Raw genomic sequence first — 27337 nt, 5'->3', positions numbered from 1 at the left:
CACTGTTAGAAGACGTTGCCAGGGAAAAGCTAGTGAAAACATAGCAAGCTGGAAAATATGTAGCGGGTACTGTGGTGATTTGCGAACTATAGAGATTAACGATGTGTAATTACAAATTGTGTGTGTTAACGTGGTCAATAAATTTAATATCGTCTATAGTCAGTCCATACTACGTGGCAATAATAATATTGTAATATTGTCTGATCTGTAGAGCAGAACTCATCTCGAAGAAAGACCTGACTCTCTTGGTTTCTACGCACTTACCGTTGTGTTACGTAGTCGGTGTTGAGAATCTTCTTAATGTTAAAGCAACGGATATGGAGCTACCTTTTTATTATTCTTAAAGTCCATCAGCCAATAGGTGTCGTGAGATTAACGCGAGCGACTGGGGTCTCATGTACGAAACCTTTGCCAACAAGGACAGTTGGTGTGCCGTACTTAAGATTTCTGCAGTGCAGCTTCACGTCACAATGACGAATAAACTAGGAAGACCTCTCCGTTGCAGACATGAAAATACATTTCCTTCAAGGAAGTTAAATCGCTTAAATTTCACTTCTGCACTGCAAGCAACCAGAGAATAACCTCACAGCTAAGGCTTTAGCTATGCAGGTTTATATGACGGTAAGAACAGTTCAGTTGTCGGTTATCTTAGTAACACAACAGGAGCAGTAGACAATTTCAGCCAGGCGTACAGACACGCTCCTAAGCAGTGACACTGTAAAGAGCGGCTCTTGCTAGGTAACGCCTGCAACAATAGAAGAACTGTATTTTCTATGTGGTCCGAGCCGCGACCATTGTCATACAATGGTGCGATAAACATGCCTCTACAACAATAGAGGAGATGTGTTTTCTGCTTGGTCCTTGCCGAGGAATTATCATGAAGTCAGTTGACACCACAGTTCAGTTGTGAAATGTTAACCAGCGGGTAACGGCGTGACCATGGAAGCTGAAGAATGTCCACTATTTAGATTCGTTGCTAGGAAACGTCTAGTGAAAACACTGCAGAGGAATAGCCATTGTTGAGAGCTGTTACCAAGTAACGACTAGTGAAAGCAGACTGGGAAGGCAGCGTGGAGCGATTTGTAGTGCGGAAATCAGCAACAGCATTACAGTTATCTGTAGTTAAGTGGTCAATAAATGTATTCAGCAATCCAATCACTCGAAACCGCGACAGTACAGTAAGCTTAATGTAGGAGATGGAAGGAACAGGGGCTCCTTTGAATAAGTAACTATGCCAGAATTTGGCTGGAAGATTTGGGTTCGTAACGGATAATCCCAATACTATTTCTGGTGAACGCTGTGACTTCATGCCGGTCATGCACTCTAAGCTCTATCCGGTTCATGATTTGTTTAATCCGTCTTGCAGTGCGTACACTTATCTATCTTCTTCTCTCACTCGCACTACACGTTTCGGCATAAAAATGCCATCTTCAGGTGCTACTCAATNCAGCAGACCCAACAGCATAACGCACGCAGTCGCGAGAACAAGACGCAACAGAAACACAATACACACGATAGGGAAGAAGAGCTCCAACAGAGTAGGATGAGCATGACTGGCGTAATAAGATACGACGTAGCGATCGGGAATCCTGAACAGTTTTAATATTTTTACGATTGACATTTGTCAATATATATGATGGACATATATTTTAGTTATTTTAAAGTGAAGACAAGGCATACAATGTACTAGTTTGACGTGAATTGAGTAGCACCTGAAGATGGCATTTTTATGCCGAAACGTGTAGTGCGAGTGAGAGAAGAAGATAGATAAGTGTACGCACTGCAAGACGGATTAAACAAATCATGAACTTAAATCAGTGCAACAGGACGCTAAAATATAACAACTCTATCCGGTTACTAACCAACACATTCATTAACTCTTGGAACCAGATGTTATTGTGAAATTAATATTCGCTCACCTCTTACGGCACCTATATGTTCATCACCGTGTTCACAAGAGGTGGTTAGATTGGAAATTCGTGTTATTTGAACTTTCCCTCTTACTCTTAACTTCACATTTGATCCATTGCAATATATTCAAACATTGGGTACATAATTATCCGTTATCATAATGAATGAAACATGAAGGAAACATCAGGAAATATTAAGCATATTTTCCTAATTGTGGGTTCCATTTGATGGGGAAGTACAATACTCAGAGTTCGTATTTTCATGCAAATTTGTAAACTCGACTCAGAGATTTTAGTCATCAATAAATAATTACCATATGGAAATGGCATCCATTCTACAAAAACTGCATTACAGATTAAGCAAGGAAAAATCAATTTCTGTCTGTCAGAAAATATTGCATAATTATTTATAAATGATCATCAGACATGACGGAACAGACGGGTGACCGAGAACCGTAGCACCAGCCCCTCTACGAATGGTGACCTACTTAATTTAACGCAAGGGGCATTCGCATGGTACTAGCCAGATATTTAAACCATTATATCAGTTCTACCCACAAAGAGACTCCACATGATAGATCACCTTCAAACTGAATATTCACTGCCGTGGCGACCCTTCGGGCTGCTGTGAAAGTTTCATGAGATCACAATGCGAATATCTTGCGTCGCTCTCGCTCAAGGAACTGTGTAAATATCCTTGGAATTACATTTGTATTTACTGCAAACAGAGCCATGTCTGTTCTTTGATATGGATTCGAATGTTGGACATTAAAGAAAGAACAATCGAGAAGAACAGAGAGAGCAGACAGGTTTTCCTCCAAGCGGCCGCAGGATACAGATGACTCCGGACCCTAAACACAATGTAGATAATACAGAAAACGAAGTTGTAACAGGCATCAACACCGAAATGAAATAACAGAGAAAAGGCGCATTTGAAGAGAATACGTGAAAACAGAATTCCAAGGCAGTTCCTTTAGTGACAACTGAAGAGAACCAGTTGCAGCATGTCCACAAACGAACATTCAATGCGCGCGCATCTATTCACCGCCCTACCTCAGCTACTCCGAATTACCAAAAACCATTATTTCTTATATTTATATTTATTAAATTCTACTACTCCTTTTCATTGGATTCTACTTCCCAAGAATTTCTTTCCGTCAGGGAAGNATGGTTTGGGAAGTGCGGAAAGACAGTCTTCGAGGACTGGAATTCTGTTACCGACAGCCATCGACGATACAACGCCCAAAAGGACGATGGATAAATCAAATCATCTTGGGGTTCATAGGGGCAGATCTTTACAACCTCTCTACAAAGTACATATGAACATTAAATCTGACATACTTACATGGGCGTCTGAGTAATAACACGGCGGATACTAAAATGTGACTTGTCGAAGTGGTATTTCGAGGCTTTGTATAAAAATGACGCAATCTTAAGGTGTAGACTGTGACGTTACGTGATACGGACAGACAGACGCAGTTACCAAGGCGTCGGTAGGTCTGCTGCAGCAGTCACTTTCTGTGTGATCCCCCAGTACTGCACACCTGAGTACGTACCACAGACATGAAACAATAGCTTGGAAAAATATTCCTGGTCACCGATGTTCTTTTCTTTTATATACACATAAATCCCATGATTTTCCCTTACTGAACATGCCAAAATCCCTATTTTGTGGTCTTGAGCTCCACTGAAGGGTGGGCGGTTTAATCAATCCCTCCGGAAGAACAGTAATTTATAATAGAAGACTCAAATTCAACATTCATGTTCTTGGATATGTCCAACCAAATATTCATCACGGTGGTAACAGAAATCAAAGGGTCAACATCGCTAATTCGAAATTCCAGAGCTACTCCAAGGCGTCTGATAACATTTCCTTAGGCCGAATGTTATAAATCCTATGTCAAACATCCAAACACGACAACTACCACTTCTAAGCTGTCAGCAATTGTCAATGCGATACCTTCAGAGTTACCATCCATATCCAGGGACCGTCACCTCCAAACGCAACCTCAGGACTTTCATAGAGAAGGAACCCGGTTAACATGGCCTTTGATACAATAGTAGGAATTAAGATAAATACCGGATCAGTGGTACCAACCTGCCGTGGAAAACATAATGAGACGAGACCAGTTTTGTTGGTTCGATCGCACAGCTGTAGAACTGTAAATCAGTGGCGTACAGGGGGTCCCAGCGCTGTAAACTGGGTCAGTCTCATAAGTATGTATACTGGCATGTTGTTAGAAGAAATGCATGTATACAGAGTATGTGTACATGTGCGGTGCTGAAAGTGTCGTTCCTTCTAATGGATGTTTCGCTAGACTCGTCTGCAAACGGATGTAGAAACTATAGTTTTGCCTGTGGTTCTGTATGGGCGTGAAAGTTGGTCTCTGACATTAAGGGAGGAACGCAAACTGAGGGTGTTTGAGAACATGGTGTTGAGGAGAATATTTGGACCAAAGAGAGATGAAGTGACAGGAGGTTGGAGAAAACTGCATAATGAGGAGCTTCATAACTTGTACTCTTCTCCAAGTATAATTAGAATGATCAAGTCAAGGAGGATGAGGTGGGAGGGCATGTAGCACGAATGGAGGAGGAGAAGAAGAATGCATATAGGATATTGGTGGGAAAGCCAGAAGGAAAGAGACCACTGCGAATACCAAGACGTAGGTGGGTGGATAATATTAAAATGAATCTTAAGAGAGATAGGATGGGATGGTATGGATTGGATTAATCCAGCTCAGGAAAAGGACTAGTGGAGGGTTCTTGTGAACACGGTAATTGACATCAGTTCCATAAAATGCTGGGAAGTTCTTGAGTAGGTGCGCAGTTGGCGGCTCCTCCAGAAGGGCTCAGCCCCATGAGTGAGGGGATGTATGACCGTAACGTAAATTTACAGTCCTAACTATTCAAAATTATTTGACATATTATGTACATTTTATAAGACAGATATAACTTGATGAATGTCCCTTGAACTAAAGGAGAATCCCTTTATGAATACGACAGGCACAGTGAACAGAAACGCTTACTGTTTCAGAATGCGCTAAAACTGCTCGGAAGGAAGTCAGTGGATCTATAGGAAAATAATATTTTTAAACTATGGTAGCTATGATCATTATCCTGGCACTTTGTGGGCTTTAGGAAACGCCTACTTTTATCATAATCCGTAATAAGATTCAACAGGACCACCGAAAGAAATGAAATTAAAAGATTTAATCCTTTATACATTTAGGTTTTTACATTTTGAGAATGTATCGTGTGAACATATTTTAAGCACCCTGTGGCTAACATTAATGTTTCTATTGTATATGAAAAGGTGGGTATAAGTGAGGGTCAACCTTGTGATCACTGATCACCCGCCCAAGGAGTCCTACCGAATGTGTAAGATCTAGAAAAACCGAAGTGAACGGAGAAGTTCATGGAGGTAGGCCTAGGCCCACTGGGGCTGTAGTGCCAAGGGGGAAAAAAACCTTGTGATCATATTGAACTTGAGCTTTCCTTTACAGTTTATGAGGCATAATTATGTTTACCGTATTCTTAAGCACCCTGTGCTTGTTACGAACTCAGAAACTTCCTTATATTCTTTATTAAACAGACGGATGAAAATAAATATTTTTCTTCCATTTCATTTTTCTCATAGACTCCCGATTCTAAGACATTTCTCCAGTGTATAGAAGTTACAAGTTGTGCAGCGCGGTTTTGAAAACAAATGTTATTATTTTTCTTTGGCTTTGCATTTGACATTACATACGAAGTTGAGACACCTATTTCCAGGCAAATTTATAAGCAATTTCCGAAACTGTATTTGTGCTTCAAAAATATCTGCTATACTAAATATCTTTGTTTCTTACGCCTCAATTATCATAAATTATGACTCACATGAAATTCGCGACTTTTTGTTTAAACAGCCATGATAAACCTTTAACATAAAAAATTACAACACAGAAGTAAATCTTAAATTATGTCTGACGTATTGAAATAGATACAGTAGGCTTGAAATTCCAATATACACGTAAATCTATTACACCCACAAAAGAAACTATTTCCATACTAATTTATTCGGGCTGCTCTCACAAAAGAAGTTTGCGTTTTCTTCTACGCAATTTTTCTTTCCTGACACGTCGCTCATTAGTTACACAGAGAAATATATTCATCGGTAATATAGCATAACATTCGATCGTAGATTTCCTAAGAGGTATCCTAGCAACACATTATTGTCGTTTTTATATACTGCGTATTCTTGACTTCTTTGTGGTATTTTAAACTTAACTCGCACGGATTTCAATAAAAGCACAAAAAAATCAACTGCTCCACTGCCACACGACATTTTTAACACTGTAAAGTCTGTAAACGAAAAAATGCTATTTTAAGAAAACGTATGATTTTGAAGGGAAGAATCTTATTTTGGAATCTCTTGAGCTCAATTTAATTTTCAAGCAACCATTAATGTAGGTAAAACTTTCTAAAGATTAACATAGAAACGGTCTTTCTGCTATACTAAGGCAACGTTTAGACATATTGCTCTAGAAAGATTGGTGTCACACATATGCTTTTTATGTCGTCATAAATATATTGTCACGTGTTTCACAGTGACTAAGATGTTAGTCTGGATTGGTGAATTGATATGTTGGATTTTCACTAGTCCTAATTAAAATTACTTATGTAGCATATGTAACGTCACGCACTAAGTCTTCTCTGATTCTTCTTCTGCTCACACAGCTGTTCCCTCTTTTTTATTGCTAGTGGGGTGGGACTAAGTCCCTTGTACTGTGGCCACCTCTGGCCTATTGTACCAGCCCCAGATGATAGGTGAGGGTGATTGTGGAGCAATTGGTGGAATGAAGATTGGCAGGGGAAACCGAAGTACTCGGAGAAAACCTACCCCAGCGCCACTTTGTCCACCACAAATCCCACTTGACCAGACCCCGGGATCGAACCCGGGCCGCCGCGGTGGGACGCCAGCGACTAACTGCTTGAGCTATGGCGCGGCCTCTGCTGTTCCCTTGGAACTTAGCGAATCACGGGAAGTCAATTCCCATTCCCGTATTCTCATATCCTCTCGGCACGGACTACGCACAGAAAACACAGTTCTGTTGTTGCGCTGCGCAGAGCAGACCACATACAAAAAAGTCACGTGATTACTATACCGCCAGTACATTAGCGAGCTGATTGTTGGGTAGCAACTAGCTATAAACATTCTTCCTATTGTTGTGGTTACCGCGCCTTTACATCATGGCACTGCTACTGATAGATATTTAATTAGGCATCACTTTTACAAGTTTCTTTCAATTTTGAAGTTTCCGATTAGGATTAGCGGTGAGTTTACGAAAGTATGGACTTGAGGCAAGGGTAAATCAATAGGAAAGCATATAAATTTTTGGGATGTGAACAGTTCTAACCAAGTGCGAGACAACGGATATTCCCAACCTTGTAAGAGCCTATCCACACAGCAGTCCAGCTAGCCAGAAACTTGTTGCATGAAGCAGAAGACGAAATGAGTATGAGTCATCTCGATGCTGTCTCCGGTTGCGTCCCTCAGCATCCTGTGAGCTGGCTCGCTTGAAATTGCTGGGTTACAGAACTCACGGGAGAAACGGGGGACTGTCGGGCAACACACGAGAACCAGCAGACCAGCACTATAACTGTATCTTTTGTACTCTCTCTGGCCCTGCAGCCCTTTGGGCCCAGGTCGCTTTTGCAGTTTCCTAGTCCTATACACAGTCGGTAGGACTCCTTGGACTGGGGATCAGCCCGTCGCAAGTCAGCTACATACACACAGAACACAAATACAATAAATGTACACAGACATCCATGCGTCGAGTGGGATTCGAACCGACGAACCCAGTGTTCGAGTGGGCGAAGACGGTTCATGCCTTAGTCCGCGCGGCCACTGTGATCGGCTCTACAAATGAGTGCAAAACTAAAATCTATACTACGAATTAAATACTGCAGACTAAATTCTAAAACAAAACAACATTTTCATAATTAGTTAAATTGTTTTATTTAGGTGCTTGCCAACAGCTAGTGGCCTATAATAGGCTACAGTAATTCAATTAAATTCTGCGTTATTTATGTGCCGAGACAACAGCCACAAGGCCAATTACGGACAGAGCACAGTGTAGATACAGGTAATTACATTATGGGCAAACACAACATAAAGTCCAAGACAAATTGCAGGCAAGCACTGGAGGATAAAAACTAATGCAGAGAAGTAAACAAAAACAAAAACAAGCAAAGTAATAATAATAATTTCATTAACACAAATCTAAGTCGTTTTTGAGAACTGAGAAATGTAAAGTATAAATATTTATGAATAACAATAATTCAGTTAAATTCAGTTCAATGAAATTCGTGTTTATATACGTGCAGACTTACACAGTACGCGTATTGCCATTTTAAAACAAAAGGCTTGAGACGGCGATGACACGGTCCAAATTAATAAAACGTTAAAAATGATAATAAGAAATCGAAACTTATAAATGACTGTACATATCTCTGGCCGGGAGGCAAAGTCATTATTGTAACCTCATCTGTATGTGTTTTTGTGTTGGCGTTAAGTATTTCTTACAATTAAATATTTAATTTATAAACAAAATACAATTATCAGAATCAAGTGTTACTTTCGTTTGAAGCTTCAACGAGCAAACACTCCTTCCAATATACGTAATACTGTGTGTATCTAAAGCAGCTGTCGTTGATGACGACAATGACGATGATGATAATGATGAAGGTTGTGATGATGATGATGATGATGATGATGATGATGATGATGATGATGATGACGACTGGCATATCGAAATTTTTTGTTTAGTTTTGTTCGCGCTGACATGACAAACATAAGACTTTGCCCAAACTATTTTCTTTTTCAGTTTTCCTATGATCCTTATAAACAGTCGGCTTGTAGAACTATGTGATAGCGCCAGGGGGTAACGTGATAAATTTATCGCTATGTTATTTTAATTTTATTTAAAGATTCTGTCAATTTCACATGCTTTAAAAGTAGAATGTTATGAGAGTGGACATGAACCGCAGTTTCTTGGCCTGTGGACAAGTCACGTGATATTTATCTCGCCAGTCCATTGGCGCGCTGAGTGTTGCCCAACAACGAGCTATAAACATTCGTCCTACTGTTGCGTGACGTAACAACGGACTGTTTACCAAGAATCTGTCTTCGCGGGAACTTCTTTGCCTATCCGTTTCATAACAATTGGTGTAGGTGTAACAATATATTATATGGAGATACTCAGTCTGAAAACGGTTAAACTTCATATTCTCTGCTGTTTGTAAAATTCTGTTAAATTAAAATCCCCCAGAGTGTATCAATAATTATACCGAAATATCATTCCCTGTAATCAGGATTGTTAATGATCTGTAGGCATGGAAGAACGGTTTTAGTAGCATCATGACCCTTTGATGTATAAGACAAAGTTTAGAGCCAAGATACAGTTTCATGCAACAGTGCCCCTCTGAGTATACTTAGCAGATAATAAAAAATATATTAACTTGTACCCTCGATATTAATTGTACGCCGTGCACTGCCGTATGGCCTACAGAGACTGTTTCCGTGTAACTTTCATTAAGTTACAGAAGTACCTTTACTTCAGCGTTTCAAATTCCAAGCACGCTGAAATTTTAATAACCTGTGCGTTGATAATGCAGATAGGATTTATTAAGATATAAAATAAGTTACACAGACATGCTGCATTAAACAGCAGAACACGTGGAACTGTTATATTAAGGAACTAAATTATTAACTGTATACAGTGCAGTCCTTCTTCAGGGCAGTGGCTGTGTCTCCAGTCAGGAAATTCCTTGCCTTCTGTGGAACCTCAGAGGTCATTACCGTGCTCACAGTAGCCCGCCACTGGACTCTCGCACCATGAAGCTGAATCCAGCTCAAACCCTCGTACACACATTTCTTTTCTGTTTTAATATTTCACTCCCATTTACGCCTGTCTCCGAACTGTGGGGTTTCATCTAAAAATCCGTTTGCAATTACAGTCTGTCTCATAAATGACATCTTGCCAACTCTACTCAACTTAACCGGATCATTCATTGGACTAGCATCTCCTTTTGCCCCTCCACCCTCCCAGTAGGTCATGTGAAACCAAATTACGTGTATTTAGAATGAAAGGAACGGGACAGGCATGTAGATTTCGTATCCTCCTTCATGCTTCCTTCTTCAGGTAAAATGATTATGAAGCAGCGACTGGACCAAGTTGAAGCAGGTAGTGGCATTTCCACGGCATAAAATGAAACTTTTACATTTGTGTGGCTCGGTCATCATCATCTCGTTTGTAGAACAGGGTTCATCACATGAATGTGAGGCTGATGTTACGAATGAAAACTCTTGTTATGTGCTTTATATACCCAAAGATTTACCTAACACAATATTTCGTCATGTTAATGTTGTGGCATGTAGACTCGTTGCTACGGAACATCCGCGAAAAAAGAACGACTGTATAACAGCCGCTACTGAGTAACGGCTGCGCAAACAAGCATATTTCTATGGCAACATTTGGAAACTGCAACAGAGGAACTGTGTTTTCTGTGCTTTTCCTTGCCCAGATGTAATAAGCAGGAGAGTTAGTTGAGACTCGACAGCACGTGTGGAGGCGGGGTCAAATACCTCCACCGTGACCCTGACAGTAGTAGCAGGCGACGAAAAGGAAAGTCTCAAATCTGAGAGAGTAAAATATGGTCGTGAGTCCAAAGGAACCCGGGCCCAAGAAATACTGCGCTGGAAAGGGCCAGCAGCATATACAAAATACATGTCCGTCCTCTCGTCAGGGAAGGCACCCCACAAAAACAAGACCTACCCCAGATTGGGCTCGACACCAAGACTTACTGACTGACCGTCAGTCGCAATGTGACTTTGACTTTGAGATTCGACAGTTAGAGCAATGAGTTAGTTGTAATACAGTCGCCAACGTGAGCCCGGAGGCAGAGGACATAGTTGGATTCCGTCACCAGGCAACGACTGATGAAGGCACAGCAGACTCAGAAGGCTTTATACTTGCTGTACTTAGAATGATCATTGGAGTGTGTAACTCAGCGAAGCTGTCGTAGTTATTTACATTTGCGTTCTGTAATTGTTCAATAAAACCGATTTCTAATCCAAACTACGTCTATAGTCGCTCCAAAATTGTGACAATATACAGAAGAAGTTCTGGGAAGACATAATCGCCTGCTTTTCTTTGACACTACATGTACCGCATAGAAAGGGATATATACAGAGCCAGCAGTAATTCAAGTGATAGCACTTCATCACTACCAAGTCACTCTTATTTTACCGAGAATTCAACATAAACACACTTCGTGCGCAGTAACTGTACGGGCGCATATGTAAATATGTGACTAGGTATCGCTAGGCCCTAGGCACACTCTTTCCTTGTAACCAAATTCATTTGTAATATAGAGTAACGGCAGTGTAAGTAAGTACTCATTTGAATCCGTAACGTGTCTTCTCCAAATTATGTGTAACCCGTAGGTGTCAGAAGGAGATACAAATCACTGCTAAACCGTTTAGCTTGCATCGGAAAGACATCAGGTTCATATCTTGAGACCCAAAATTTTCGTGAATGTATATATTCAACTCTCATGTACTTCTCTGGTAACAGAACATTGGACATGGACAGTAGTCAGCTCCGCCCACTTTGCAACATATCCTTCTTAGTGTTTCCCTCTCATATCCTTTTCTGTCTTCAAACGTGACGATTTGAGGTATCTTTTGATAGCAGTATCGTTATGTATAGTTACACCCAAAGCTCATGTTTACGCCATTGTGCCCTTCCACAGTTCACCGTCCCCACCCTGACAGTATCAGCATTCCTATATAAATTAAGAAGCTAGGATAAGATGGACAAAGCATGCAGCACGCACGGGGGAGGAGGAGAAGGCATATAGTATTTTTGTGGGAAGGGCAGAAGGAAAGAGACCACAAGGAAGACCTAGACGTATGTGGGGAGATAGTATTAAAATGGATCTTAGAGAAATGGAATGGGATATTGTGGGTTGGATTCATCTGGCTCAGAATAGGGACCAGTGAAGGGCTCTTGTGAGCACGGTAATGAATCTTCGGGTTCCTTAAAATGTACGGAAATTCTTGAGTAGCTGAGCGACTGTCGATTTCCTAAGAAGGGCTCAGCCCAGTGGAGTTATTTGGTTGGCGTTATGCTTTACCTCGAAATTTCGTGTTCATTTCGGTTACAATTCCAAAGGACACGGCAGGACCATTTCGTGTGTGGGGTGGCGCAGTTTCTGCAGGGTACAATAGGATCAATGGGCTGCAGTATAATGACCTGACTTGCGACTGTATAGATGGCTCTGTTTTGTTGCAGGCTCGCCAGCAGCTCCATGTGATGTGATCCGACTCACCCGTTATATTTAGCTCATCCTACTGGTGCTTCCATCCAACAAGAGGCAGACACTTCTACAGTCTGCACCTCGGAGCCGGTAAGTGAAGGACACGCAGTGCGTGGTCCCACAAAACCATCCATTTCTGTAGCGAATTCTGTCTCTTTCGACTGCAAGATGTTACCGTGTGTGTGATAAGATCATGTGTGTGTATATCCCTGAGTGTAGTGGATTTGTGGGTTAGTTGGTCTGTGCCACTCTTCCCGGCGGTTTTGTTACAGCTGCAAGAGACGCGATTGAGTGTGTTTGTGTAAAGTTTATAACACCATCAGTTGCTGGTAAAATTCCCATGGAGTAAAAAGCAAGTGGGATGGACCCTCACACGGAGCCATAAAACCAACAGACGAAGCTACTAACGAACAAATGGCGCTGCGACTCTTTCCAACTTCAGATTACACTTTCCACGAATTCGAACCGAGAGAAATTTCCTTTAGAACTTGAAAAAGTTCTTCGGTTTTTTCTCTCTCGAACGCTCTTCATCCTTTCGAAGTCACTTATTGGTGATCGACTCCATTCCAACATGGGCGGCGCATCTCGGTAAGAAAAAGGCAGGAAATTTTTATTTAATCGTGAAGAGAGAGACTGTCTGGCCGCAGACTGGGTCGAGCGAAACAGTGGCTGGGAAATGCATATAGCAGTGTTCTTAGCGGATACCCATTCTGAAGAAATAACATTCGGTGTTAAGGGTCAAAATTCTGCAGAAACTTCTCCTCTATTCCAATTCAGCCCTTTTATTACCCAGAACTAATTTTCAGTACGGTATATTGCGCAGGAAGGCAGTTCCAACACAACAAGTTGCTTATTGCAGGTGATATAGAACCTCTCACTGGGATTACACTAATTACGTGTGTAACTATGCATCAGACTTTCATAGCTAGCTACAAGTTCTGGAAACACGTAACCGTCTGATTTCCAGTGATACACCACTGACCGAAAAGCAAAGGAAACAATTAGGGACACAGATAAATAATATTATTAGATAATAATTACTAGAAATGGTCCGTTGCATAGCAACTGTTGGGGAACACACAGGCACACAGACAGTAAGGTGGCCTTTAGAGCTTTCTAAAATTTAAGGGGGCACACAGGCAGAAAACAATGTGATCTCATAATCCTCCTTTCATGTTTAGCATACATTTCTTCTTTTCAAAAAATCAGCCTACTTTCCTTATTTTGGAAAAATAAAAGTGGGCTTGTGATAGCAACTTGCAGTCTGTATGTGTGTCTCTATACGTGTACCTCCCCGCTATCAACGTTTGAACCCCTGAACCAGTCTTTATTAAACTTGGTATGTACAGCATGGCATTTGAGGCCAGCTTAACGGCGGCCTTAAAAAAATCCCTCTCATCAGTCTGTGTGAGCATCCCTCGCTAACGTTGTTAGGCAACGGCTCGGTAAACGCATGACAGCGGCAACAAGGAATTGTTGGAGGTCTCGTTTTCTATGCAGTCAGTGTTGTGTTAAAAGAAAATAGCTGATTAGTTATTCCCAGAATTTGTTTCAAAATAAGGAAAGCATGCTACACCCAGCAGGGCCCTCCTTGAGAGCCCAATAGTCCGCAATTAGTCAAGACATTTCCCACGTTTTTGGAACCCGAAGTCTCTTACGAGCTTGACACTTCGTCCTGTCCTGAGCCACTTGAATGTACTGCTCATCAGAGTTGCAGAAATCCGTAACCAGTGGAGTAAATTACCGCTTGACACTGCAACACAGTTGCTCCACCTGAGGGATATAACAGACTTCTTTTGGAAAGGCTTTCGCCACAGTTGTTCTGCTAAATGCAGTTTTGCTCCATCCAAACTGCGAATCGTGTTCCGACATTTTGTCTCCTCGCATTTGCATTATAATTTGCAATCACGCTGCTCTTTAAATATGGATCTGACGCTAACAGCTACTCCATTGTAGAATGGAATATTGTGTTTGCTTTTTCAGAAATGTAGAAATGAGGCAAGGAATAAAAATGCACCAGCAAAGAGAGTAACAGGCCCACTAGCACGCAAGGTTTTAATGGAAACGTTAGAAATTCGTGAATACAATATGAACATTTACATTCAAAAAGAAACGACATATAAAAGTGCAGTGTTCCAGAAGATGTTTAGGCTGCAGTATGGGATGTGAAGTAAGCGATAAAATTGTCACGTTTAGGAGTGTACTCGTGACTAATAATTGTGGATTCTAGATTTGATCTATGAATTTATTGGATATTTCAATTACAGTTACGGTGGATTTCCACAGTTCACACGTTGAACCCCTTCTTGAGAACTGATCTCTCATTGTTCTCACTGTCCGCTCTGTCTGATTGGTTCTTGAAGTTCTGCTTCTCTGGTCTGTATTCAACTGTCGGAGTCTGTATTCACTCTCCTTGTTGTAGCCACCGGAACTGTCCTCTGCTGACTGAGTCTGAGTCTCATTTTACGACCGACGGTCAGTCGGCCAGTCTGTCTTGGCATAAAGCACCCATCTGGGGCTTACGACCAGATCTTTGTTACTGTTTGACAGTTACGGTCTTGTTTGCTTTTGTTTGTGGGCGCCCTCTCTGACGAGAGGACGGGTCTGTCTTTTGTATATGCTACTGGCCTTTGAAAGCGCAGTCTTTCTCGGGTCCGAGTCCATATATTACTGTCTCAAATTTGAGACGGTCTGACTGAGTCTTCTGTCCTTTGTTATCTTTGTTTGTCGGACAGTCTAGAGCATACCTTCTCGAAGGGTTCTACCAGTATTTCGCGTCTCCGATGTAACGGCATCCAGCGTACTGGCCACGTCCGCGTTGTCTTAGGAACGTGCTTTCATTCCCAGACAGCACGCCGATTCCATCTCTAGCGCACTGGCTGTCGCGGGAATAACTCTCATTGAGCCTTTTCCCAGTAATGGACGTCTTGTTGTTTTCCGACTTCGATATTTCGGCTTTTAGGCGGCACGTCACAATATTAATATAAAAAGACGTAAATGTCAACAACCCTGTTCACTACTTTTGTGGGAATGCCAGAAGGAAGTCTTGCTAAAAATATCTACGCTAATGGCTACACGTTTCTTGGTTTTGTACATTCATCCGAATGCTGGACGTCACCGGAGAAACGTGTCACAAGACCGCAAGTATTCCGATCGTAAACATGATGAAGTTATTATATAAAAAACAATATTTAGATACTCAATTCAATAATAAATTGAATCAAATTATATAACTATAAAATTTGTGAATAATGTTTGAAGAGCGATCTCGGAAGCGCCTCTGATTGCATAAACCGAAGGAAGGAACGCCACGGCAATGCGACAAGGAGGAAACGAACAGTTTTGATCCTAATTGGGACGGAGTATGAGATTCGGTGTATGCTTATTGTCTGGAAGTTTAATGTGAACTCTTTACAACGGTATGAGATTTTTTCATGGTTTCTTGCATACTGAGAACTCTGTCAATCCTTGTTACCTCATGGCCAAATCAAGAACAACTTACCCTAATATTTATGTATTTTTCAATAGCTCTTCCAGCCCATTCAGGGCCCTGACCTCTTTTTCAGTTCCGTAACCTTATTATACAGGCGGCAGGACTCACTGGACGAATGATCAGCCTGTCGCAAGGCCGCTACATAAACACAGGACAACACAAACACAAAATAAACTCATACACACACCAAACATCCAACCCTCGGTCCCGACTTCGGAGAGAGTAAAGACAGTTCATGACTTAGACCTCGCAGCTACTGTGACCGGCCATATATATATATATATATATGCTACTTAGAGGAAGAAATACACAATCCACGAACAATAAAACGCTAGATCTCGGTTCTGGAGGTAGGTGTTTCGACTCTCTGACGTGACATACTAATTAACTGATTTTTGATGTTTTCCATGGTTCTTACAGGTGAATGCAGAATGGTAGTTGGAAATATGGCATGACTCATTCCTGCTCCTTCCTTCCAATCTTGTTAAACTTTTAATAACTTCTGGAGTTGAAACTTCGTCGACAAATAACCTACAACGCAGTTAAGTGCGTTAACGCGTGTGCGCATTTTGGCTTCTATTTTCCTATCTGAATAAGACTGATCGTGAAATTGAAATGCAGAACGGCCTACAGCCAAGCATCCGACGATTAATTAAAGAAGTATGAGCAGATGGCCTATATAGGAAGTTCACATGCCGAGCTTAGCTGTCGCGCTGTAGCGTGGACGCACTGCAATAGCTTGTTCAGATCTCCCTCGAGTATGTGTCGCTGGCCTCCCATCGCGACGGCCCGGCCCGAGTGGACCCAGCTGGACTCCACTCCTCACTAAGCGAATTTAATTTAAGTGCATCAGGCTTCATCCTGAAGATGGAAGTAGTATGGCCGTCCGAAACGTTGATTTCTGTCAACAGTACTATACAGCGTTACAATCTAGAAGACCACTCACGGCTATGTCACTGATTGAGGCTGAAAAGGGAAATATTAATGAAGAAGCCGGAACAGGCAAGGTTTCGCAAGAGAAACCTGCCACGATGTCATGTATGCAGGTCGGGATTCGAACCGTAACTAGCGGATACAGCTTAGACATGTAAATTGGCTAAACCCAATGAGATGTGCTGTGAACATAATTTCTGTGTCTGCTGTGAGGTTTCCCGAGGTGGCTGTTGCATGCTTCTGCCTCCGCTGCAAAGCACCGCAAGAACCACAGGGGTCAGGATCTCATGAACTGTTGTCATTTGCATCTGTAGAATTTACTGTTGTTCCAGCCTGTCTCTAAGTGCTCTGCTGATCATAAAACATTGCAAGAATATTCTGTAGTTCAGAAACGAGGATATAAAGTGACTGTCGTTCTTTATCGAATTCTCACTATGACAGAAATAACTTGCTTTACGTCCTTGACAGTTCGGTGCGCTGTATTTCTAATACCTAAGGTTTATATTATATTTGTCATAAAATCTTAGAATCGGTTTCAGTACTGGCAAAATATATCTACTGTTCATTTCATGAAGCCAGCGTACACATTTTAACCGTGTATATACAAAGTATAACAACAAAGTTGCGAACTCGCCATCATCTGCTTGCCGTGGCAGCAGTGGACAGAAACCTCAGTATGGTTTGATGACGTTGGCATATCAGAGTTTCACAGCTGTGTTGTTGTTGATCTATGGCAGTTACTTTCTGAGAGGCGTCTATTGTTGTCTGAGTGTGTTTTGAGGTGCCGCCATGAGAATGTCGGAGCTTGAATTAGAGCAACTGTCTGTGAGGGAGTTTTTAGCTGGTAAACAAATAACTGTGCTGGAACACCCTCCCTATTCACCGGATCTAGCCCCCAGTGACTTTCTTCTGTTCCCCAAGATAAAGGAAATGTTGATAGGATGGCATTTTAATGATATTGATAACATCAGGACATTCCACAAAACCAATTCCAAATTTGTTCTGAAGGGTGAAGTAGGCGCTGGCATCGATGCATAGTTTCCCAAGTGGAGTACTTTGAAGGTAACAGAAGTATTGTTCAGCAATGATGAGTTTGCGAACTTTATTGTCAGACCACGTACAGAGTTTGTGCCGGTGCCAACAGATATGAATTCCAGATCTCGCAATAGATTAATGGACTTTATGGACTGTAGAGGTTATTTATCGTCTGTTGGGACGAGAAGCCGATACAGTGTGCAGCGAATTGTTAAGGAGAGAATGAAAAGCTGCTGTCTTGCTTCACTGTACTGTTCTCGTATTTGTCTGGAATGACTGAGTATAAACATGAGAAACAACGCAGGTGCGGCTCATTACTGAGCCAAACTATTGAAACCAATATGTTCAGTTTCCCATAACCGTGCTGTCCAACGTACTGACACGTAAATATGTCACATGACTGAATATTGCGGGGGACTCGGTCTGCATCGGCTGCGATGAATGGCAAATTCCCTACCGAACAGCCTGGTCTGGATACAACGATCTAGAGGTGTATATGAGAGGTTCGCTGTTCGAGTCTCGGCCGTGGCAACACTTACCCTGACTAAAATGTTTCGTGGTCTTCCTCAGCCCCTCCAGGGGGCATGCCGGCTTAGTACATCGATTACACCGCGACCGCTTCCTTCAGTATCCTTACCAATTCATCACTCGTTAATGAACCTACCATCCGAATCTGTTAGGTCTAGATGCTGACAGCGTTGCATGAAGAAGGACTGAAGTTGGAGGAGACATTTGAATCCAGCGCGTCTTCTGCTGGGATAAGATGTTTGGGGTTATCTGTTATGCTTGTTTTCCAGAGTCTTTCGCTGTCCCGTCTCCTATCTAAATATATAAGGATCAAAAGTATATGATTTTTGCCTTTTTTGTATGGATGTGAAATTTGGGCTGCCACCCTGGATAGGCGCACTGAATAAGGATGTTTCAGAACATAACGCAGAAGACAATTTTTACCGCTGTATCATCCAAAATAACGTCTCTAACCCCAGTTTCAGCATTCTCTTGCACGCTGAACAAATAGTCAAACTATGACATTTACAAATACTCTAATACCGCTGTCAGGTTAGTAATCTTTATGCTTTCCAAAGAACGTAACACTATAAATTTTACAATGGCTCTTCCAACCCATTCGGGGCCCAGGCCTCTTATTCAGTTCCGTAATCATTTTTCGCAGACAGTAGGACTCTTTGGGCGAGTGATCAGCCCGTCGCAAGGCCACTATCTAAAACAGGACAACACAAACACAGAATAAACGTACTCACACACACACACACCAATCAGCCATGCCTTGAGTGGGACTGGAACCCACGATCCCAGGGTCCGAGAGAGCGAGGACAGTTCATGCTTTAGACCGCGCGGCTACTGTGATCGGCTAGGGGTACAAGTAGTTGTATAAAACTAAACCATGGAGAATACTGCCTCCTGGGAGGTGAGGCGAGGCGCGGTCAGGTCGAAGTTAACCGACATTTCAGAAGAGCCCCAGTGACCTTGTATCGAACAACATGGCGTCACATTTCACTGCTGCGAGAACCTCAAACTTCACAGAGTTCTCATAATCTCACGTTTAATTCAATCGTGATCAATCTGAAAATATAGACACGAATATGCCGATCAACAGAGAACATTGAAAACATTTTCTGATTTTTGTTTCTAACATTTAAAATCTTATCTCTTGTCATAATTATGCACATTTCTGTGTATTTTAATTATTCTTTCTGTTAAGCAAATCAGAGAAAGTGACATGTGTATTAATTTGAAGCTCCAGTGGGCGTAATGTTTACGAATGGGCTTTCCTTCTGAAACTAATTGCAGATCTCCGCAAAACGCGGTCGTTAGAAATCAATTACGAATAATTCGCGTCACAATTGATTGTGAGTACTGCTAGAAGAGCACGGGCATTGCATCTGTCAGTTTGTTCTGATGCGTGCACTCCTGGGGCCGCTGTGTCGCCACGCGCACTACAGACCTGCTGATTTGCAGTAGTGGCCTGTGCAAAGTTCCTCTACCGAAGAGCTTCTGGTTTAGTAGTATAAAACTAACGCGCTCTGTTGATGAATCTGTATGCCCATACGCAGGTATACAAATGAAACACAGTTTCATTGTTTGATTATAGCGTAATCGCCTACTGCCGGCGAAATTGTCCCCTACATACTAAAATGTTCCAATAAATTCTGGTTTCGGGCCTCACAGTCTACAAATGTGGCGATCGATAACACCTGGAGCTGTGGAACTTATTTTTTGTAGTGGTGAGCTGGGCATGTCATTGGCACGGGAGGGAACTGTTCTGGGCATAGATTTCGGGAATCGTATACTTCAGAAATTGAGAAGGATATGGGAGGACGTCAGTAAGACGTTGCTAGGATGAGAAGTGGATGGAAGTGCCTCAGAATTTCTTTGTCAGAATTAATTGCTCTTATCTCTACTGAACCTTCTGCTTCCGCTGCCATAATGCTAATTAGTATTTTCTCATTTCATATCGGGTATTTCGCTAATAAAATGGGAAAAATATAATTTTAATTATTTTGTTTTATTTGCATTAAAATATAGTAAAGTAAGTAAAGGCATCCCTGTAACAGGTCGTGAAGGCCCATATGGTTGTGAGATGTTGAGGTTCCCATAATTTCTAGATAATCGGCTCAAAGATGGCGGTAAGGTTGTCAGCTTTACCCGCCAGGAATATTCCTGATACTCATTCCTGTTAGAGGTTGAGTCGACCCCAGGGTTATACTGCGGCTGGAAGGATTAGATAAATTGAAAAAGTCCACCTCATCGGGATTCGATCCCGCGACCTTCCGGCTTGTAGCATAGTGCAAAATATATAGGCAATGCGAAATGTTATGTCAATGGGCTATTGCTCGGCCGGTGTGAATTATGACTTCGGCCTACTTTGCTCTGTTCTCATTTACAGCGTTCCACTGTTTCTGTTGCCTCAACTTGTCCTCTGTACGGTAGCATTAGCCGATCCTAGATGGGATTGACTGAATTATACAAATGAAACCCTTGTGGCACAGCAGACGTGAAAGTGCAAGACCGGAAAGGAACTTTACCTAAGCTTAGAATACTAAGGACGATACAATTCATGCGTTATGTATAGAATTCCCCAGCCTCACTCACGGGGACTTAGTTTTCTTGTGAACTGACCGAAGTTACATTACAGTAATCTGTTTGGACTCCGGCGGCAGAACCGAAGGTTCAACACCACAAATATTCAATGTCGCCATTAAAGCGAATTCTGAGCCAGTTTAATCTAATTTACAATCTCATATCCCACATCTCGGTCTTCTGAGCGTGTTTTTTTCCTAATAGTTTACCGAAATTTGGTATGGGTGACCCTCTTGCTACACACCCAACCCACTGTAGCTTCTGACATCTTTTTAAAGTTCTGTAACAAGGAACATGACCTAAGAGTACTAACTGCCTGTTTGCTGAATGACTGCGGGTCTGCTGAAAGTTAAACACAGACATCGTGAGAACCGTGAAGATGAGTCCGAGTTACCCTTCTTATGTCGTGGTCTTCTTTAAGTTACTTTAGAAATACTTATCTTGAAACATGCATATGTGCATTTCCAAACTTGCTGAGCTGTCTTCTAAGTACTACACCCGCTATGAAGCAATATACAGCGCACAAGTTTCAGTTCAGTTCCATGCACACGAAGACAGGGAAGGCCGAACTCTGTAACTGTGCGTATTGATTACAAGCAATGCCACACTACACCGCACTACACAGTGGAGTCAGAATCAAGAGAGGCTTTCTTTACAGCTGAGAGGAATTATGTCCACTTATATACAAAATATTTGAATACGCACTCTTTCTTTTATTCCTGTTTTTTGCTGTTTTGTGTAGGCCTATGTTCAGTTTGGCAATCAGAGATCTCATATTCAATTAAAATTTCTTTCAGTCAGGCTACCCAAATCACGATATTATTCGCAATGAAATAAATCAATATTCGATTCCAGTTTCTTTCAAGCAAGCCGTTTACATCACGTTAAAATAAGCCAACATTTCAATTTTAGCTGTCGTTTTGTATGAGCGTTAAACTTGATGTTTCGCCCTGAGGAAAGAACATGCATTGAGGATGTTAGAATTCAAGACTGTATACGTAGAGTATCCGGAGAAACTCCATAATTACAAGAGTCATAATTTGCGTGCTTACCGAGATATTATTAGCTTCATAAAATTACGGACACTGAGAGTGGCGGGACATGTAACATGCATGGTATAGATAAGAAATGGAAAATTTTAATTCAAATACTGTTTCAAGTGAAGAGGGAACTAGGGAGTGTGCGCGTTCATGGGAAGAATTATAGACTGGCTTCAACTGGCTTCAACTGGCTCAGGATAGGGTCCAGTGAAGGCCTGTTTTGAGTATGATAATGAATTTTCCGAGTCCAAAAACGGCGGGGAATCGATAATTGGCTGAGCGACTATTAGGTTATCAAGAATGACTCTTCTGCGTGAAGCTCAAGTCACTTCCTAAGATTCTGTCGCATCATGCTATGATAAATACAATGCAGAACTGTACATTTGTGGAACGTGTTGTGGACACCATTGGGGCAGGTTATGTCGGCGGTTTCCCTTTATCCTGGTTAGTCTTTCCGCGTTAACGTCCACCGTTTACTGATTATGTCTAATATCATCAAAGAGTGAACAAGGCGCAGTTGATAAGACACTATCAGAAACTGCATTCAACTATGTGTGATACCCGACATAATGTTGGGTCCTTCAGTAATTGTGTCTATGCCACAGAAAGCTAATGTCCCATTAAATCATCCCTAACTATTATATTATTTATGGAGCATAAAATCCTGAAAACTAGCAGCCCAGTTGCGAGATATCGATAAATCCAAATAATAAGCCTCAGGAGGCGGACCAGCCAGCCAATTTATTTGAATCTATTAAACACAAAAGGAGGGATTAGCCTTGCTGGAATTAAAGTAATTAATTGAGCCTTCGCAATTTTAGAAACGAGTCGGAATTTGGACACGGAGCCTCGGGATATTTGTTGAACTCACACTCGTTAAAGTTATGTGCTTTGTGTGGTACAACGTATCAAATTATACTTGATTTTACAGTCTGTTTGCTAAGGGTTGAGGTCCTTGTCTGTGCAGTGTGCATTCGGAAGAAGTCGCAGATGCCAGCGTAATGATAATGCATCGCTGTTAGTGAGAGGCCATGTCACGAGATTCTGCACGTGACCGCTGCTATAACTGAATTTGGGACCCTTGAAAACGATTGATTTGGAGGTACCACAGTTGTGAATTTGAATCAGGAATTGCGGTAGACGTTATGTAATGGCGAACCTTGTCCACCATGGGGGGGGGGCATCAGAATTGAAGCTTAAGCTTTAAGAGAAGCGGCAGGATGGGGAACATATGCGTTAATAAGAGGTTAATATTAAAATATATATTTTTAAGGAAATGAGGCAGTGGAGTGTGAACTGCATTCATGTAGCATAGTGTAGGGCCCAATGCATGTTCTTGCGAACATGGCAATGAAATTATCTGCTTATTTTATTCAGATTATTCATGATCAGTTTTCAGACCCACAGCGGGTTCTGAAAAAATTTCAATTTCAGTATTTCTTACCCGTCTGCATTTTGCTTCCCAGCGATCTTTTTATAAAAAGAAAATGTAGTTCCACTACAGCAGAAAACCAAAGCTCTCCTTTCCGCAGGAGGTGTATTTGTAATTCTACTATTCGTATTTTTCTCTTACTAATCCATTAATACAAGTTTTTAAGAAATTTAAAGACTGTAATAGATTTTGGGGCTATGTTCTATTACTCGAATTATATAAAAGAATATCGTTTTGTTGAAGAATTCTCGCTTCCGGAATATAACGCCGTTGACTTTCAACGGACTACACGGCAATTGCATCTTAGAAGGTAGAGCTCTTTACAACCACCGCTGTGAGAACCTCAAATCCTACATTTTGCAGCAATAAGAAGGAGCTTCTTTGTAACTGAACTCTGTACGATGGAGATATTTTCTAGAGCTTACATCCGGGCCAGGTGAATGTGAGGATACAGCAGCCGGCCAATAAACACTGCTATAAGCAAGTAGACGGGCTGAAACCCGAGCTTCCATGTTGCGTTCGTGATAAAGATAACTTAGTTAAGGTAGCCTCCATCTGTAATCGCCGATTCATCTATTGTAACCACACGCGTTAACAAAACCTTAATTTGTTCTTTGAATGCCGTTACATCACTTATCTGTTTAGCTATTCTGTTGTTTGGTGTCTTTCTTTAACCGTTTGCGGACGCTGGGCTGGCCGTGAAATTCTGTGGGACTATGAAACCCAAAGACCCGTTATCGTGTTCACAAAGGTTCGCCGGTGGACTCCATGCTTCGGCAGCTGAGTCCAGTGCACGCTCACGCCTTCTGTTTCTAAGCTCAATCGTGATATCGCCTTCACATCTACGTTTAGTTCTCGCCAGTTCTCTTTAATTGGTGTTTATAGATCAAAGTGTCGTATGCATTTTGCATCTTCCTCGTTCATGCTACATGCCCCGGCTGTCTCATCATCCTCATTCTAATAACATAAAGCGAAGGGCATAAATTGTGACACTTCTCATTGCGTAACATTTTCCATCCTTCTGTCACTTTCTTTCGAACACCTTAATTGGTGCTTTTTCTCAAAACGAAATACCATAATTCGTAGTAGCATTAGGCACTTGGGGGATCGGAACTTCTGACTCCAACAAGACGGCACAGCGACGCGGTGGAACGGTTAACAACCGCTCCTGCATGTTACAGTATTTGTTCACGCGTCTGTAATAAAATGTTAATTCGTCTTAAAGGTCTATTCAACACGGATCCGAAGGTAGTGCAGACTTCCCACGTCTTGTTTCTATGGATCCGTGTCTTCGATTGTGGCTTGTGTGAAGCGAATGCCTACGTTGGGATAGAACAGGGCAAGATGCTCGTTATTCAACTGTCTCTATTCCAGAGTTACCACGTAACTCCTTTCCATACGCCTTCATCAGTGTCGACATTGCGGCTTTCTGGGCTCTCTTGTTTCCGAGGAGCATACTGTTCCTGTCTTCAGCGCTATTTTCTTCCTGATTCATGTCCTCGTTGCGAGAATGTCTTTCAAAAAAGACGAAGAACAGCGCATTGCACCTCGTTCTTTTGAACGTATTCAAGGGCTTAAATAACAGATCAGAATTCCTCTGATTACAATTGGAATTTAATTTGTAGTTCAGTATGTTTCCATCTTTCTCAGAGGAAACAAGAAGTTCTGGGAAGAACTAATCGCCTACTTTCCTTTGATACGACACGAACCACATAAAAACGACGTTTCAAACAAGTCTTCTATTGTTGCGTGCGTACTTGTTGCTCCGGTAATGTTTATTACCATGATGTTGCCTAGCAACGGCAGGGGGATACACAGACACTCGAGGCTGATGGGAGAGACTGACAAGTCCTCTGTTGAGGTAGGCTCAGGTGTCACGATATACACATCAAATTTTACAAATAATGGGTCAAACATTTAAAAGTTGATGTCACAAACCACCGACAGCATGGTGATCTCATAAGCCTACCTTTATTTTTTTCAAAATAAGAAGAGTAAGCTAATAGAAACACCTTTTGGTTTATTCCAGAAATAAGAATGAAATGCAGGACACTGTCATGTCCCCAGTGAGGCTGTCAGAAATGCCCCTTCTTTAGAGTTGAGTTACTCAGGACCAGAGGAACTGTGGGCGCCCTGGAGAAGTCAGTATTTACTACAAAAGCCTTTCAGCTTCAGTCTATTCATGAGAGCCGTAGCGATTACATCAGATCTTCTGAACTGCGTATGGAGGGCTGAGATGCAACGCGTGTGTTGTGTTGACACCGGCCACCAGCCACGAAATTTTGAACCTTGTATTAACACTGAAGCTTATTTTACTGAAGGTCCACATGCAGTTACATAGAAGGTGGACGTATAAATGTTGTCCATAACTCAGTGGAGCAGATTCCTCGAGAAGCTGATAGTCGTCCCGCCCGAAGGTTCATTAACATGTTTATACGAGCCTGCAGCTGGACCCTGTCATTACCCAGATAAACTCAGTCGGAACCTTCGCTCCCTGTTCCTTGTAAGGGGAGTAAATCTGTCATCAGTGACACCTTCACGGGACAACAGAGTAAACAGCATGCAAACGTCACTGCTCCACGCCGAACTCGTACCAAGTGTTCAGCTGGCTTAATAAGACACTTATACCCACCCGCCACTCAGTGACTTCTCTCCCTGGACTGATCCTGGGGCTTCTACGTCTTTGTCACTAACTCTGAGCTTCCGAGAGCTGTTTCACTTACAGTATGAGGCAGGGGTTGCTAACCGGCGGCAGGCGAATACTTCCTTTAGAGCCCGTGTAAGATTTCTCTCTCTTCGTTAAAGCTTGTTCTTCTTGTTTAAAAAAATGGCATGGTAAAAGATAAAAAAAGGTAAAGTTTGTCCTGTGTTTAACTAATTAAGCACTACGCCCTGGAGGTGTATAGGGGAGTGAATGTATAGACCCACATTTTTTTTATCTCGGCACTAGCTGGAAGTGATTGGCCAGCTTCACGCACCGACCGCTTTACCCCTGGGTATAGAGCCCCCGGTACCCATTGGATAGAAGGTTGGGTGGACTCCAGAGCCGGTCTGGACGACGTGGAGAAGAGAAAATTCTTGACCTTACCGGGATTCGAATTCCGACTCCTTGGTCGTCCAGCCCATAGCCAGTCGCTATATTGACTGAGCTATCCCGGCTCATAAAAATGGCGTAGTTATCAATATTTTACACCAAAACTGACAACTGTAAAGCTGCGACATTAAATGAAACGTAATGCTTATATACGTATAAATTTTGAATGTACCCATGCGTCTGTGTTCCATTTTCGGCCTACTTTCCTTATTCAAAAAAAAAAATAAAAGTAGGCTAATGATATCATCTTGCTGTCTGTGTGTGTCCGTCTCTCTGTATACACCACTGAACGTTTGAATGTCTGAAGCAATCTTTTTGAAGCTATGTACGTGTATCATGGCACCTGAGCTCTTGGAACAGCGCACTTCATGAATCAGCCTGTGTGTCTGTATCCCCTCCTATCGTTGCTAGGCAATGGATTGATAAATACGTTCCTGCGGCAACGAATACATGCAACAAGAGGAGAACTACCTGACGCGTCAGTTTATATGCGGTCTACGTCATATCAAAGGAGAGTCTGGGGGTCTGCCTGTGTATCCGCATTGGTAAACACTTTCCTTCGGAGACGAAGAATTGTTGGAAACTTTTCCTCTGCGGTCCGTGCTTTGTCAAAGGAAATCAGGCAATTAGTTATTCTCAGAATTTCTTGTTTATTTATTTTTATATGCTGCTTGTTCACCTCATGTTGTAATGTGAAAGTCTAATGAGGTTCCCCAGTGTCAGAAGGTTGCCGATCCCTGATATAGTGTATTCCACATGCCACCCTATTCATATCTAACATAAAATATCATAAATGAATAATCATTTGAGAATAGCGGAAAATTTCCGTGCCCGAGAATACCACGAAAGAAAAAGAAGAGTTTCATGATAAAATTCTACAATGCTTTCACATTTTATGTGACAGTGTTTCCTGATCGTAGTGATGCGCCTCTGAGGATG

General features: G+C 41.9%; 1 protein-coding gene and 1 long non-coding RNA gene across 4 annotated transcripts in view; one reads left to right on the top strand and one right to left on the bottom strand.

Annotated features, from left to right (window-relative positions):
- Positions 1-27337, top strand: part of LOC111870614 (irregular chiasm C-roughest protein) — a 525714-nt gene that overhangs the window by 229627 nt on the left and 268750 nt on the right. For 2 of the 3 annotated variants that reach the window (XM_023863048.2, XM_033753921.1), the window contains exon 2: positions 12248-12860. In XM_023863048.2, the coding sequence (XP_023718816.1) occupies positions 12844-12860 (17 nt within the window). In that variant the 5' untranslated portion in view covers positions 12248-12843. The remainder of the gene's footprint in view (positions 1-12247; positions 12861-27337) is intronic. The other variant, XM_023863049.2, reaches the window with a different exon arrangement.
- The window catches only part of LOC117282805, a 196369-nt gene that overhangs the window by 832 nt on the left and 168200 nt on the right, over positions 1-27337 (bottom strand). The gene's annotated exons all lie outside the window — the stretch shown is intronic.

Source organism: Cryptotermes secundus, unplaced genomic scaffold (genome assembly GCF_002891405.2).
Source record: "Cryptotermes secundus unplaced genomic scaffold, Csec_1.0 scaffold363, whole genome shotgun sequence".
Classification (NCBI taxonomy): domain Eukaryota; kingdom Metazoa; phylum Arthropoda; class Insecta; order Blattodea; family Kalotermitidae; genus Cryptotermes; species Cryptotermes secundus.
The sequence above is the reverse complement of the archived record's forward strand: the minus strand, read 5'-3'. Positions and strand labels throughout refer to the sequence as shown.